Source organism: Ceratotherium simum, chromosome 25 (assembly GCF_057802395.1).
Source record: "Ceratotherium simum simum isolate JZ-2026a chromosome 25, ASM5780239v1, whole genome shotgun sequence".
Classification (NCBI taxonomy): domain Eukaryota; kingdom Metazoa; phylum Chordata; class Mammalia; order Perissodactyla; family Rhinocerotidae; genus Ceratotherium; species Ceratotherium simum.
This window is the reverse complement of record NC_141924.1, coordinates 39,601,445-39,617,509: the sequence shown is the minus strand read 5'-3', so window position 1 is coordinate 39,617,509 and position 16,065 is coordinate 39,601,445. Positions and strand designations below refer to the sequence as shown.

General features: G+C 34.6%; 1 protein-coding gene across 4 annotated transcripts in view; it reads left to right on the top strand.

Annotated features, from left to right (window-relative positions):
- PTPRQ (protein tyrosine phosphatase receptor type Q) overlaps positions 1 to 13,070 on the top strand; it is a 243,829-nt gene extending 230,759 nt beyond the window's left edge. For 2 of the 4 annotated variants that reach the window (XM_087449138.1, XM_087449137.1), the window contains 6 exons: positions 1,036 to 1,170; positions 1,361 to 1,486; positions 2,336 to 2,484; positions 5,786 to 5,921; positions 11,355 to 11,478; positions 11,728 to 13,068. In XM_087449138.1, coding sequence (XP_087305264.1) covers positions 1,036 to 1,170; positions 1,361 to 1,486; positions 2,336 to 2,484; positions 5,786 to 5,921; positions 11,355 to 11,478; positions 11,728 to 11,765 — 708 coding nt within the window. In that variant the 3' untranslated portion in view covers positions 11,766 to 13,068. Of the gene's footprint in view, positions 1 to 1,035; positions 1,171 to 1,360; positions 1,487 to 2,335; positions 2,485 to 5,785; positions 5,922 to 11,354; positions 11,479 to 11,727 lie in introns of all 4 variants that reach the window. The other 2 variants (XM_087449140.1, XM_087449141.1) reach the window with 2 other exon arrangements.
- The last annotated feature ends 2,995 nt before the right edge of the window (positions 13,071 to 16,065 follow it).

The window sequence follows — 16,065 nt, the reverse complement described above, 5'->3', positions numbered from 1 at the left end:
TTTAATGGAAGAATGTGCATATTTTAAAAGTCTGTAAAGAAATCGACCAAAATATTAGTGGTGCTTCATTCTAGATAGTGAGATTAAAGGTAAATTCCACATTCTATTATATATTTTTCTGAATTTTCCAAACATTCTACATTGAATATATATTACTTTTTTAACTTAAAAAAACCCTTACAATGTAAAATAATTACATATTCAGGTATTTCAACTGACACTGGGAAAGCAGAAATGCTTTAGCATACAGCGTATTCAAGAGACTAAAGGTTTTATTCCAGAGACTATCACTGGCTAGCACTGTGATTTGGGAAAATCAGCTCAAGTGCCTCATTATTCTTTAAAGTAAAATAAACTGGTTAGACTTGATTTTAGGGTCCCTTGAGATTTTAAATGTGTATTATTCTTGTATAATACCATATTCTCTGGCTACTGAGACAATTCCAATTTAAAAATAAATTTTGTCTTTTATTCCTCATTCCTTAAAATATTTTGATGTTTGGAATAGATGTAATTCCATCCCTACCTTTTCATTTATATAGTACCTTTCTCTAAGAAAAAATCCACAGATTTTGCTCAAGTGGCATGCTTACATTCCAGGTGAATGGACCAAGTTTTAGAACAATTTGATAAGTACAAGAGCTGTCATAATAAAGCTGAGACAAATCTCAGGTCCTATATTAGCTAAATAAACCCTCACATTACCTCCACATTACTCCTGGTTCCTAGCTCTGGAGACCAGACACTAATGCCACAGTTGAAGTAGATATGTAATTTCTTAGAGGAAGCATATGAAAATATCTGCACATCCCATAAATAAATGACAGCAGCATAGTGGAGTGGGTAAAAGAGCTGGCTCTGGACTCAGCCTGAGAGACCTTGAGCAAATTACTTCACATTTCTAAGCTTCAGTATCTTCATCTGTAAAAGGAAGATAATAGTACTAATTCACAGGGTTTTTATAAGAAATTAATATATGTATAAAAACTCTATCTATGCAAATATTGATGCAGTGTTGTAATTATATCCTTCTAGGGCTACTTATGTCCAAATGAATTTATTGCTACTCAAGGTCCATTACCAGGAACAGTTGGGGATTTTTGGAGAATGGTGTGGGAAACCAGAGCGAAAACATTAGTAATGCTAACACAGTGCTTTGAAAAAGGGCGGGTAAGTTATTTGAAAGTCCTTTCACAAAATGTTATTTTACAATTGTGTTAATATATATGTGACAATTTCAGCTAATACTCTGAGTCATCAATAACTTGGACATATAAGGCAGTTTTAACTTAGTGGCAATAACTGTGACATATATCAATATAACAATGTTCTTATGACTGGTGATTCTCTCTGAATACAGATCAGATGCCATCAGTATTGGCCAGAGGACAACAAACCAGTTACTGTCTTTGGAGACATAGTGATTACAAAGCTAATGGAAGATGTTCAAATAGATTGGACCATCAGGGATCTGAAAATTGAAAGGGTAAAAAAAAAAAAAGCGGGGGGGGCAAACATAACAGAAAATATGAATGCTATGAATGTCTAAAGTAAAATTAATTTCTGGAACTATCCCTTGCAACAATACCTATATATTCAACAATGCTTTCTCATTATTTTCTAAAATAGAAGTTTTGAATTGGTATCAGATTTCAATATCTGTCTTGTGTTTAATTTCAAATCATGTAAAGTTTATATTAACCAATTAACATCAAATTCTTAGGTAACAAGGGAAGAAAGGAGAAAACAACTAGATCACTAGGTTTATTTTATGAAGAAACTGTAATATTTGACTTAAAACAGGAATTTCCCAAATCTTATCTCTAGCTATATCCTAATAATTTGGTTTTCTATTTAATCCAGATCCAGAACGATTACAGAAGAGATAGCATGGGATTCCACTTTATAGATTTATATAAATCCCTTTACACACAGAAAATGATATTAGGATCTTTGTACTTTCTGACTTTATCAGACACTCAATACCTGTGTTTTGAATAATTGGTGAATGTATTTAGGTGTTGGGTCAAAATTGTTTCAAAATCTACTATTTTCGTGCTACAAAAGGTTACACTACATTTGAATATAAATACCCTACGTTAACATCTGCTTGCAAGCTTTCTTTTTATTTTCCTTCATGTGAAAGGCAATTTTCTTTATTGTAACAATAATAAAAGACTTTTCTTACGGGAAATCATGAAAACAGTTTCTTCTGTTTGGTAAATAGTCATTTTTAAAAGATCATCCTCAAAAGCTGGGACCTCAGCTGTCTCCAACCTTCACTGTGGTACTTAAATAATTTTATCACGCTTCTTTAATCTGTCACTTTGTCTAGCATGGGGATTGCATGACCGTCCGACAGTGTAACTTTACTGCTTGGCCTGAGCATGGGGTTCCTGAAAGCAGTGCCCCTCTCCTTCACTTTGTGAAGTTGGTTCGAGCAAGCAGAGCTCATGACACCACACCTATGGTTGTTCACTGCAGGTATGAAAGATATTTTTAGAACCTTATATGAAACACTGGAAATGATCTTTAAACTCAATGTGGTCTTTTTATTGTTATGATACAATGGTATTATTTTCTGGCAGAATGTTAATGTAGGTTCATTCCAGCTTTCAGTTCTCAGATATTATACTGGTTATAGCAAATCAAAATGTAGCTTTATGGAAAGTTAGATGGCAGAAATAAAATGAGCAATGAATGTGTCTAAAAGCAAGGGAAAATATATCCTGGTACGGGAATTTTCCTGAAATCTTGACTGGATTATGCCTCTCAAAGGCCTTTACATTTTTTTAAATTGTAGCTGATCATTGATGTGTATGAGTGTGCGTATGTGTGTAGGATTTTATGAATTTTACAAATAAACATCAGATCCTTCGTTATTTCAATTGACACTAGTCTACCATCGTAATTTAAACATTTTTTGTAAAAGCAAATTTCTAGATTTGAGTTACAAAGAATAAATAAAAGAAAATGAACTCAAAATAAAGATCAAATTAAGTGACCAAGCCAAGTATGATTCCAAATATTTACAAACTTAACTCCTAAATGCCTTCTTTTGACTCAGCTCTTTGAACATGTTTAACAGAATGTGACTACAAATTGAGATTTTTCCCATGATTATTTTCATTGGTATTTAACACTCTTAGAAATCAAACTCAAGATTAGAATTCAGAGTTCTGGACATATTATATGATTGTTTTCTAACATGATATATCTAAATCAGTCTCAACTTGAGTCCCTTCAATAATTGGAATTTGCAAATTAGAGAAAAAGTTGGTGATAATATAGTATTTTACAATTCTAGGTACCTAGAAGAGGTACCTAGAAGAGGTAAATTCATAGAGACAGAAAGTAAAATTGTGCTTACCAGAGGCTTAGGGGAGAGAGAGATGGGGAGTTATTGTTTAGTGGGTATAAGAGCTTCTGTGGGATGATGAAAAATTCTGGAAATGGATAGTGGTGAAGGTTGCACAAGATTGTGAATGTGCTTAATGCTACTGAATTGTGCACTTAAATATGGTTAAAATGGTAAATTTTATATTACATATCTTTTACTACAATAAAAAATTTTATCTTTTAACCACATTAATAAATTAATTATTAATTATAATAATTCCAACAATTAATTGATAATTTTTCTAACAGGAGTTTACTATAATTAATGTGGTTAAATATGTAACCAAATATTAATTCATCTAAGATTTTTACTTTTATTTAGAGGAAAAAACTCACCATGTAATTTAATGATTTTACATTTTGCAGGGATATTTTAGATTTTTTATATTATACGAGTAATACATAAATGCTTGCTCATTATAAAATATCTGAACTTTTTAAAAGCATATGGAACAAAAAGTAAAAGCCTTATTCTTACCCTCTCAATTCCATTTCCCCTTCATATACATAAAATTTTTTAACAGAGTAGTATATATAAATTTAGTATAAATAGTATAACACTGACTTCTAAAGTCAGTGATTGATTTTAAGCTGGCATCATTGATAATTAAAGTCTTTATGGACAGTAGCTGCCTTCAGCTTCTCTGTATCTTGCACATACACTGCCACTGGCACTAAAGTCCATTAAAAAAAGACAGCACCTTCTCCCTTGAAGCCTCAAAAAGAATAGTTTCCTCCTTTCTGCTTTAAATAGATAAAAGATAAGAAAAAGTGTGCTCATAATAATAATCTGTAAATATCATTTTAAAACTATCTAAGAAATTATCTGTAACCCCAACTTCTCACCTCAACTTTAGACTTGTACTTTTAACTTCCAATTCAACGTGACAACCCGAATGACCACAAAATCCTGAAAATTTGATGTGTCCAAAACAGAACACTTGATTTAATCGCCAAACTCTCTCCTCCTTCTCATCCCCATCTTGGTCAACAGCATCCGGTCTGCTTGGTCCAGAAACTCTGGACTCATCCTCGACCCTCCTCTTCCTCTCACATTCCACAACCCACCAGCGAATACTCTGATCCCTGGCCCCCTCTCACGTCTCCACTGCACGCTCCTCGCCCTGGTCCTCTTGCTCTGTGAACGCGAGGACACGCGCCCACTCAGATCTGTTCTCCTTGCGCTTCCTCTGCTGGCACGCTCCTCTCCCAGATACCCACGTGGTATCCACCCTTCTTCAAGTTTCTTTTCCCATACTACATTATCAGAGAAGCTTTCTCTGATGACCCTATCCTACCCTATCCCCCTCACTCTCCTTAGCCTGGTTTCTCTATCTTCCTCGCGGCTCTTTACCGCCCGGCACACTCGATGCATGTTTGTTTACATGTGTAGAACCCTGCAGGCGGTTCTGCGGCCTGTAGAATGTAAGTTCCGTTTAATCGCAGGGACTTTATATTGTTCGTTGCTATACCCTGGGTGCCTAGGACAGTGCTGACGCTCAAAATATCCTGAATAATGTAATAACTGATTATGCTGCTTGGCGTATGTGTGTAAGTGTTACCATAGTCGGATTCACCTTGTAATGTTCACTATTTCTTAGATATTTCTTAGATCAAATCACAGGAAATTGAGGACATTCTACTCTCCCTTACCCACAAAAATCACAGTTTCATGTTGTTCAGAGAAACATTTATAAGACTAGCTGACCTTTCAAATGTCTTTTTTTCTTTCAGAATAACTTTCTATATTAACCATTTAAATACTGAGTCTCCTCTTTCTAATGAGAGTTTCTGAATAACTCTTGTCAGGTTTGTCAATTAAGTGTCTATGGAGAACATACATGTCCTTGGGTATTAAACTAATTCCTTAAAAGGAAATAGCTTCTCAATTTTATTATCTGTAGGAAGTAAAAAAATTTAGGGAAAGAAAGTGAAAAGAACATATGAGACACTATTTTTCCATATGATGCAGAGGAAATGCTACATAGGCTAAATATTTAACATTTTTAATGTTTAGCATTTCTATTGGTAACCAAAAAATATGTTCAATACAAAGTTTCTGGCGTTAAGAATTTTCGAGGATTTTTAAAACTCTTCTCTGTACGTCTGCAGCTGTACCCCCTAAAATATTATGAAAGAAGAGGAAATGTTCAACTTGTTTTTAAAAAAACTCAAATATTTGATAGAGTATCGACGATAATCATCTTGCCCTGTCTAAACAGTCTTGGTAACAATATAAATCCAAATGAACTCCAAAGAAAGTCTACCTCCAAATAAGGAAAGAAACTGTTTAGAATTTATTGCTATGATAGCTCATTGTCTTCGTCACCATCAACATGAGCAACATTTTACTGAATAATTTTCATGTAATTTCATTTTGCTGTAGTGCTGGAGTCGGAAGAACTGGAGTTTTTATTGCGCTGGACCACTTAACACAACATATAAATGATCATGATTTTGTGGATATATACGGACTAGTGGCTGAACTGAGAAGTGAGAGAATGTGCATGGTACAGAACCTGGTGAGAGACCTAACACTGCCGGCAGTGTCAGCTCTAGAATTTCTACGTGGGAGGATCTTAGTGGGAGCAATCTGGTTGGATGTGGATGTGAAACTGTATTTGCATAGCAGACACTCTCTTTTCCTACCTTATAAACCTCCTTGGGATGGGCAGGTCTGGGGAGGACAGCTCAAGGAGATTATGAGAGAACTAAAGCCACCTGCCACAGTCATCCTTCAGCGTTGTTACTGACTGCTCATCCTACCTTGTTTATGCTGATAGGCATATAGAAAATAATTCATAAAATTGATTTGTCTTTAGCATTTAGCAAGTTTAGGGAGCTTAGGAAATGAATCAAATCAGTTTCTTTTGTAAACATGCTAAAAGTTGTAATTGGGAAAAAGTTTAAAATATAGACTTATGAGATTCTATATATTTCACTTGTCCATATTTATCCCTATTGCATATTAGTGCTAATAATGATTATTATAGTATATTATCAACTAACTGGGAATTTTTTGTTTTGTTGTTTTGGTTTGGAGGCAAAAATATTTATAAAATATATAGATTTTTCTTCATTAAAAAATCATGCAATAGAATGATAATGAGACTAAAAACTCTCTATTGAGTGTCTAGTGGGTTACAAGTGCTATACTAGATCCTCTACATATATTACCTTATTTAATCCTTTATTTGTAAAGTAGGGCCAATAAAACTAATCAACAGCCTAGGTATTATTGATTCTGTTTCACAAATAGGAAGGTAGATGTTCTGAGTAGTTAAGTGATATTCCAATGTTTTACTATTAATAAGTGTCAGAGCCAAAATGCAAACCCAAGTCTGTCTAACTATAATATACAAGATGTTCCTGTCTGTACCTTTGGATTGGGATTTGTATGCTATACAAATAGAGATTTTCTCACAGTAAATATAGAGATCTGCTATCACAGTATTTTCCAGGGTGTGTCCTAGAAAACACAAGTGGCATCACAGTTGTTGAAGGTATGAGAAAACAGAGCCGGCCCTCATGGCTGAGGTTGAAGTTTGGCACACTCTGCTTCAGCGACCTGGGTTCGGTTCTCAGTGCAGAACCACAGCACTTGTCTGTCAGTAGCCATGCTGTGGCGGTGGCTCACATAGAAGAACTAGAAGGACTTACAACTAGAATATACAACTATGTACTGGGGCTTTGGGGAGGAAAAAGAAAAAAGAGGAAGATTGGCAACAGATGTTAGCTCAGGGCGAATTTTTCCCAGCAAAAAAAGAAGTATGAGAAAACAGGCTCTTTGCTAACATAAGTTTGAGAAAGAAGGGCAGCCAATTTTCTTAGAAATTCTTAGAGCCTCTGTACTCATGTGCATTGACAATTACAAATTCAGAGCCATTGTGGACAACATTTCCCAAACTTATAAGATTGTGAAATCCTGGAACCCTTTTGGACCCCAGAACGTATAATGCCATGTCATGGAACTTGAATGTTCTTAGGAAGATGCTGCTCTAGACCAGAGACATCCAAACATTTTGGAATTCACATCCCTTTTAGGAAAATGTGTGAGCATTCAACTCCAACACATATGTATTTATCTTTAAAATATACATTATACAATTATATAATTATAAAACATATGCAAAATAAGAAATTGAAAAACATGAGATAATTTTGAAAATCTTGCTAATTGTGATGGCTTTATATTATCATTAGGTATTTTTAAAAGAAAAAATATATACTTAGCACAAGATAATTCTGTTTTGGTAGTGGCTTTAAATACATATTTTAAATTTTTTTAAGTTTTTTAAAAGTAATCTAGCTTGTTGTTGGATCTGATTACATTGTTACTGTTTTTACCTCATATGTGGCTACAAGAAGGTTATTCTAAGAGTACAAAGAATGTTAGCCCTGCCATTATTTTGTCATTCATTTGGGCTTTCATGATATTTTCAATCCACAGTCTCTTTGTAGGAATTTTTTTAAGGCACATCAGTTCTGTGGTGGTTAGGTAAAACTAGGTAACGTAATCCATATGCATTCCCTTATATGCTGAAAGGGAACGAATGAGTCAAGTCTTCCTCTTCCCTCAGGATACTGCAGAAATGGACTATGACTTGTGACCAGGGTTGGCTTCATGGGTATGCAACCTGTACAGTCTCACAGTTCCTCGCACTCAAAAGGGCCTTGCACTCAGTCTAATGTTTGCTGTCACTGTCTTAAAAATCTTTAATAGTTTTTGAGGAAGGGAACTCACATTTTCATTTTGCAGTGGGCTTCACAAATTACGTAGCTGGTCCTTATCCAGGGGTCTTATAAGGGCTCCAATATCAATCCAACTATTAACCACTGCTAAAACTCAAATTCTTTCTTATTTTTAGCTAACAATAAGGATAAAGAGAAAGCTACCACTTTCCTCCCATGTCCCTGGGTGTACACATGTGCGCTGGTGGTCAATGCTCTTGACATTGATTGAGACTGGTTGGCCCTCTTGGATAAGAGAGAGGGTGAGACTAATCGAGATATTATTTCCTTCTAGAGTCTAGAGTCAATCTTCAAATAATAAATGTTGAAAAAATTTTTGCCATCCTCTACAACTTTGTGGAACTGAACTTTGTAAAGAGTATGTTAAAAAAATGCCTGTTAATAATTTCACACATTAGTACTCAATATGTGCTATAAACTTTGCATATTATGTCTGTTTAATCAGCCAGAGCATAATTTTGCAGTAGGGCAGGAGGATGGAAAGAGCATGAATTTTGGAGTCTGAAAATTGAGTTCAGAATCCAGCCTTGCTAGTTGTTGGCTCTGTGACTTTCTGTAATTAACCTCTCTGAGCGAATTCTCTTTTGTAAAATAGCTGTGTTATACTTTACACAAGTTTGTTGTCAGTATTAAATAAGAGAAATTATCTAAAGCACCACGCGTACAGTAAATGCCCAGCGTGCAGTAAATGGCTGACAGGACTCTGCTGGATTCTCTCCTTGCTGAAAAGCTGGTGCTCCAAAGCTCTCTTTCACCTGACTTCATTCCCAGGAGCTCTTTACTGTCTTTTCCCTGTGATGAAAAAAAGGAAAATGACCACACCTTGGCTCCAGTCCTTACAATCCAGCATTGCCTTGCACAAGAGTGGTTTCTTCTTTTCTTCTATTACATTCGGGAGTGATTCCAACACTCATGTCTCAGCACCTATTACAGTAGCCACGGGCAGGGGTGGGGAGCTGGGAACCTCAGCAAAATATCACCAGTGAAAGGCACCAGAGGGGCATGGCCCAGATCCAGGAGAGAGCTTTGAGTTCTTGCACTGTCTCCCAAAAAACAGTTCATAGCAGCCCCAAGAGATTTGCAAGAACTTTCTGAGAGAATACTCCGCAGTGAAATAATATCCTGAGATAACTATTGGTGCCTCAAATAAGGGTTAATCTGCATGAGCCCCTTCCCTGCTCTGGAAATTTACTGAGGTGAACTCCTACGGTGGAAGAAAAAATATAATATATTTTGAGTGCCTAGCTTTTTGGCAGATGCTTTACCTATGTTAAGTCCTTTAAATCTCACCACATAGGTTTTATGATCCCTCAGATGAGGAAACTGACCATCACAAAAGTTTAATTCTTAAAGTAACACGACTATCCAGGGTAGAAACTGAGAGTGGCTCTTCACTGCTCTTGGGCAATAACACTCCGTGGCAGAGGGATCTTGGAAAATGTAGTAGTGCTCCATGGAGCTCAGCCTGCCCTGCTGGCAGTCTACACTCATTCTTTCCAGTGGAGAAGATGAGACTGGGACAGTCAGAAGCTTCACATATCAAATGTGGCTTCAAGTTCAAATGTGTTTTTTTAAAAAATACCAGCACTCGTAAATTTAAATGATTGTTGTCTTCAAAGAAATTATATTGTCAATATATTTCTGCCAATAATGTCATTCATTATGTGACGTACATTTGAAAATACTCTTTTGAAATTACCTTGGGAAGTAATTTACTAGCACTTTCAATAGAATTTTATTACTTTATAACAGCACTTAATTTCTTACCAAATTGAATTATGTAACCTGATCATCCACCTCACTTACAAAACTTAATCCCTAATGACTTTTGGATGTTCTCCAGATGAAATGTGTCCTTAAATGGTGAAGATTGGCTAGCTGTGAGAATTAAATGAGACTAAGTCAACAAACATTTATTACGCAACTACTACGTGCCAGGCACTATTACAGGCAAAGGGAATATAGCAGTGAATATGACAGAGTTCTGCCCTTTTAGAACTGACATTCCAGTGATGAGATGTTTGTGGAAACATTTTGTAATCCGCAAATAAATAGATATTCCTAATAATGACCAACAATTTCTGAAGACAGTTTCAATTGAGGAGTTCCAAAAAAGTTTTGAGGTATAGTAGCAATAGTATGAATACAACCTCTTAAGATGGTCACTTTAGCTGATGTCCTATTTAAATCAATTTGTACGTATATCTTAAATATTTGGTTATATTTTTTAAACATCAGGTATGTTTCCTATGTACAAATGAGGGTGATTTTCTATGACTGTAACCTTAACTGCCTTTGGGAAAGTTCAAACTCAGAAATTCTAACAAGTAATTAAATTATATTGAATAAACTTAAAGGACCCAGATGGTACTAAATTTAGCCCAGACATTCAGATGAAATGTTAGGGCTCCTTGTCCAGCAGCTGGATGTTTGGATATTTGAATGGTCAACTGCCTTGTAGTTACAAATAAAGACCGGATGCTTGACACAAAGTAGCCAAATGTCGGGTGATTAACAGAATTGCTAAACGTACTTTATAATTTTATTTATTTATTTATTTTTCCCCCAAAGCCCCAGTAGATAGTTGTATGTCATAGCTGCACATCCTTCTAGTTGCTGTATGTGGGACGCGGCCTCAGCATGGCCGGAGAGGCAGTGCGTCGGTGTGCGCCTGGGATCTGAACCCGGGCCGCCAGCAGCGGAGCGTGTGCACTTAACTGCTAAGCCACGGGGCCGGCCCACTAAACGTATTTTAAATGTGCTGATACTGTGTAGATATGCTCACTCGCAGATATTGAAAATAAATTTAGCATCTTCATTCCAACAGCCATCCTAACAAGAAAACTATTTATAAGAAAAATTACTCGGTTAGACCTAACAGGAAAGAGGAAACTCATAAAGAAATTTAAATAATCTAATTTGCCACTTTTGTATAATCACAGCAAGAAAGAATATATTAAGCTTGGTGTTTAATAACAAGTATTTAAAAAAAAACCTTGAAACTACAAGAAACCACAGGAATTTAGAAAACCTTGTGATTGAAATGGTAAAAAATCATTCATATACGTGGTGAATTCTGTGCCTCTCACTTAGCTGTTTAACATTCGTTGAATTCAATATTACTTTTCATTGTAACAGTATAGGTCTCCTTATAGGAAAAATCTCCACCCCATTCACTTAACCACTCTTTCTTTGGTGTCTAGGCACAGTATATCTTTTTACACCAGTGCATTCTGGATCTCTTATCAAGTAAAGGAAATAATCAGCCCATCTGTTTTGTTAACTATTCAGCCCTTCAGAAGATGGACTCTTTGGATGCCATGGAAGGTAAACAGAGGCAATATGTATCCAATTCACTGGTTTACCACCTATAGCAAGAGCATTAATTTAATAATAACCATATGTTGAAAATGTTTTAGAAGCTTGGTTAACACACATATCAATTTTTTCATTTCTCTCTAATCCAAGTTAGGATAATAGCCTTTCCATCTGTACTGTATTTTTGCCATGAAACACTTAAATCTTTTGAACTGTTAACTTCAGTTCTCTCTTGTGACATGTTACTTTATGTTTTAGGTGATGTAGAGCTTGAATGGGAAGAAACCACCATGTAAATATTCAGACCAAAGATTACAACTGGAAGATATTTTCAAATCCCAGGGGCCAAAATTATCCCCTCCTTCTTCTGAATTGAAATGTGCAACCTTAAAGAAATCTCTGTGCTCCCCTACTGTGCCTTACTAAATGGATTGACATTTTATAAATAGTGCTAGGCAATAGCTAATTCAGGATAGTTATTTGTTTTATACAGAAATAAATATTATGCACTTAAAATGTTTAAGAAAAGACGCCCCAGAGATTTTTAAAGTCTTTTTTGGATGAGCCAAATATAAAATTATTATTATACTGGCATTAATGTTTCAATGTGAATTTTCCCTATATATTGGTTTTAATCTCAAACAAAGGTTGTAAATGTTGATTCAGTAGTGTTATTTTGGCCTCCAGGGTGTTGACGTTTCTTGTGGGTAACTTCCAGGACTGTCATAATGATCTGCACTGCCATGTATGCCCCTGTGTTTTGAATCCTCTGTTTTATGAGTGCTGAGATGTCATCTCATGATCTTGAACAGCTGAACAGTAACCCCTGACACTGCAGGGATTACTTAGCCTTTATACAACACACAGTAGCTCTTCGGGGACACTTAGGGCTATTTCAATTGCATTGTGATTTTTAGTCTGAGAAAACAAAAAGAAAAATTAAACAGTGCAATTCCTGATATGAAGTTATAAACTACTTTTCTAGGTTGTCCACGTCTGTACATTTTCAGGCACAAGCTGTACTACTATATTGTAAATATAAATCATAGGTAAGTGTATCAGAATATTTGTCCATTAGATATATATTCAACCTAATATTAACAATTTTGAAGGATTTCTTCAGCAGAAATGTGTAAAAACAGTAATAAAGATGTGTAATGTGTTGCAGGCTTGTAAACTAATGATGTGCTGCTGTGGTGCCAACAGAGACTTCTGAATAGATTACATAAAATGGTCTTTATTTCATTTCCCAAGGTTGACTATTGGGGAGTGCATGTGGTGGAACTGAAAACTGAATTAATCAGGATGTAGCAAATTAGAGGTTTTTTTAAAAAAAAAATCTTTCAATCTCCATTTTGGTAGATAGTGACAATCTACTAAGTGAGTTTTGAACTATATGAAATTATTTTGTCATAGATTTCAATTAAGGGTCACAAAATGAAATAGTATTAATTATTCTATTTCTTCTATAGTAATAATTATATCTTATGCTTATTTCTGCTGGAATATACATATAGAAAATGTGATGGCCAATAAAATTGAATTTCAAGGAATTGAGTTACTTTGTAGCATGATTTCAGAGGTCCTTATAAGTATAAAGTTGATTTTGTATCACATATTGAGATATAATTGATAATTATCTTAATACAATATAATGAAGTATATTATATGTAAGTACAATATAATAGTGTAATATAAATAGTTAAGATATAATTATTTCCTAAGGTACCCATAGATAGTAAGTAATTCCAAAATCAAATTCATTATCCAAGAAATTAAATCCTCTAGTCTTACAAGCAATCCTGCTTCCTGTCTTTTCATAGCAAGGAAGTGTAAATAAATACAATCCACTACTGCTCTAACCAACAAGTTTACTCTATTGAAAGTTACAGAAAACAATAAGAAATAATGCAAACTCTAAAATATTCAAGTTGGAGTTAGAAATTCTTCAGTTTTCTTCGTGTCAGTCATTGAAAATGTGTGGCAAGCCAGTACTTATGAATGTGGGTTTTTGTGTTCATGTAAGACAAGTAACAGCCTGTGAGAAGTATTGGTGAGGTTACTTTTTAATGTGTTAAATTATAATAAAATAAACAGTTCAATCTACAGGCCATTCTATTTTCTATAATATCTGTATAAAAAAGAGGTGTACAACATAGAGTTTCAGGTTTGACCCATATGTATATGCATATATGCATGTATAAAACAGAGTTTTAATATAAGGCCTCCTCTAACACAATGCTTATCAGACTTTAATGTGTCTACAAACTACCTGTGGATTGTGTTAACAATGCAGATTCTGCTTCGGTAGACCTAGGGTAGGACCTGAGATTCTTCCTTTCTAGTAAGTACTCAAGTTGTAATATTGCTGCCTCATCTCAGACCGTATACTAAGTAGAAAATCTCTAAAAGACCTTAGGATCAGAATTATTTCTTGTCCATGTGAAATTATTTGAAACATGTTTAAAAAGATTTGGCTTGATTATCAGAAAAAAATTATCACAGAGCACCTGTTAAATGTGTACAGCTCACTAGCTCTATCTCAAAACTGTAACTGAAATTGAATTGAAATTCACATATTAACAAGAGCTAAATTTGTTCTCAATTATATTGTGAAAGGGCTAGTTTATAACCAAGTTCTATAGGTGGCTACTAAGTGCAAATTAAAATAATGAGGAACATCTGTAACATTTTTAGATCAGATTTGTCAAAATATGTTGAAGCACATGTACAATAAATGAGCAACATGTGTTTCATCTGAACCAGATGAAACTGGAGCCTCTCAGAATGGTTTGCCAGAGACCAGAGCAGCTGTGGGTATCACCTCTACTTTCATACTGCTTTGAAACGCGTCATTTTCTTCTTTCAGTTTATAGGTGAAATGTATAATAAGTCTTTTGGAAAAAGCTAATTAAACCTTGCCCTCTTCATAAAGGAGATGGTGATCCACTCTCCACATCTGGTACCAAACAGTAAATTTTTAAAATGGAGTTTAAGTTCAGCAAAGTATTTTGTAAGTCCATGACATTATTGTGATAAGTCCATTTCCATGGGCCAATTTTAGAAAACTCACGGTGAAATTTTTGATGAAGCCTAGAACAGAAAATGAACTGAAATTCTCAACTGAATGATGTTAAAAAGTGAAAATATGAGGAAAAAAGTTTATAAAGCATAATCTTGACAAAACAGTTTTCTTTCTTAAGACAAGTAATATTTCATGGTAAATGACTTCATAAATATGCATAGAGTTTCCACGTAGAATCAGGACTCATATGCCCACCAGCTCATGAAGATGTTTTGAGGAATAGATTAGATCACAGATGTGAAAGTATTTCAAAAAGTACAATGAACTCTACAAAGTTAAGATAATCTTTTCCCCAGGCTGGTCAGTGTGTAATGTTTATCAGTAAGATAATGCTTCTCATTTTAAGATTGTATTGTACTTTGTGATATTAGTATCATTTTTGTATGCTTGTTTCACATGCACAGATTGAAGAGAAAATTATGGCAGTTATATTGACTTCTGCTAAATAGACCATTGATATTTCTTTTTCTCATGAATCATTAAAAATATTCTGAAGGAATTTTGGCCTAAAATGAACAGATAGACATGTACACAAATAACATAAAATGTGATGTGGAAAACAAGTCAAGAAAATTTCCATTTCCAGTGTTTTGGCTGGACATTTTGAATCAGTGTCTGCAATATAGTCATTTGAAAATAAAACTGCAACTTAATAGAAGGTAATGAAAAGCATTATTCTCCCCTGTTAACAAGATTATGTTTCTAGAGTCACAAACTTAAATTATTTTAATTTTCGCTGAAAGTATTCTTGCATTAAAAAGTCATTTTAGTAAATTATAAACCTTTTCAAATACTTTTACATCCATCATCCTGATTAATCTTTACAAAATCCTTTAAGATCTGTAGAGTCCCCTATTACAGATAAATATAATGAAAGCTTAATCACTGCGCCTGAGACCACATTTAGTAAGGGTGGGAGCTGCATATCATAATCAAGTTACTGAAAGTCAATGATAAAGATAAAATTTTTAAAGGCAACAAACAGAGATCTGTTCAGGGGTTCAAAGATAAAAAATATGCTAGCTTCTATTCTGGAACAATGCAAGCCAAGGGACAATGGAATGACATATTCGAAATGCTGAAAGCACCTCCTAAATTTGACCAAGGCAACTGCAAAAAAGCTAGAGCTAATACTATACTTAATGATGAAATATTAAAGGCCTTCACCCAAAAAGCAAGGGAAAGGCAAAAATGCCCACTTTCACAACTTCTATTCAACATTGTACTGGTGTTCCTAGCAATTACAATAAGACAAGAAAAAGAAGTAAAAGGAATGAGGTTGTAAAGGAAGAAACAAAACTCTCTGTATAAGTAGAGAATATAATCATGTATGAAGAAATTCCTGAGAAATGTACAAAAGAAAGCTGCCGGGTATAATAAGTAGCTTTAAAAAGGGTACAGCATATAAAAATCAAGGAACTTTCAAAGGTTACGGGATATAAAATCAAGATACAAAAATCAATTTTGTTTCTACATACTATCAATAAAGAACTGGAAACTGTAATTAAAAA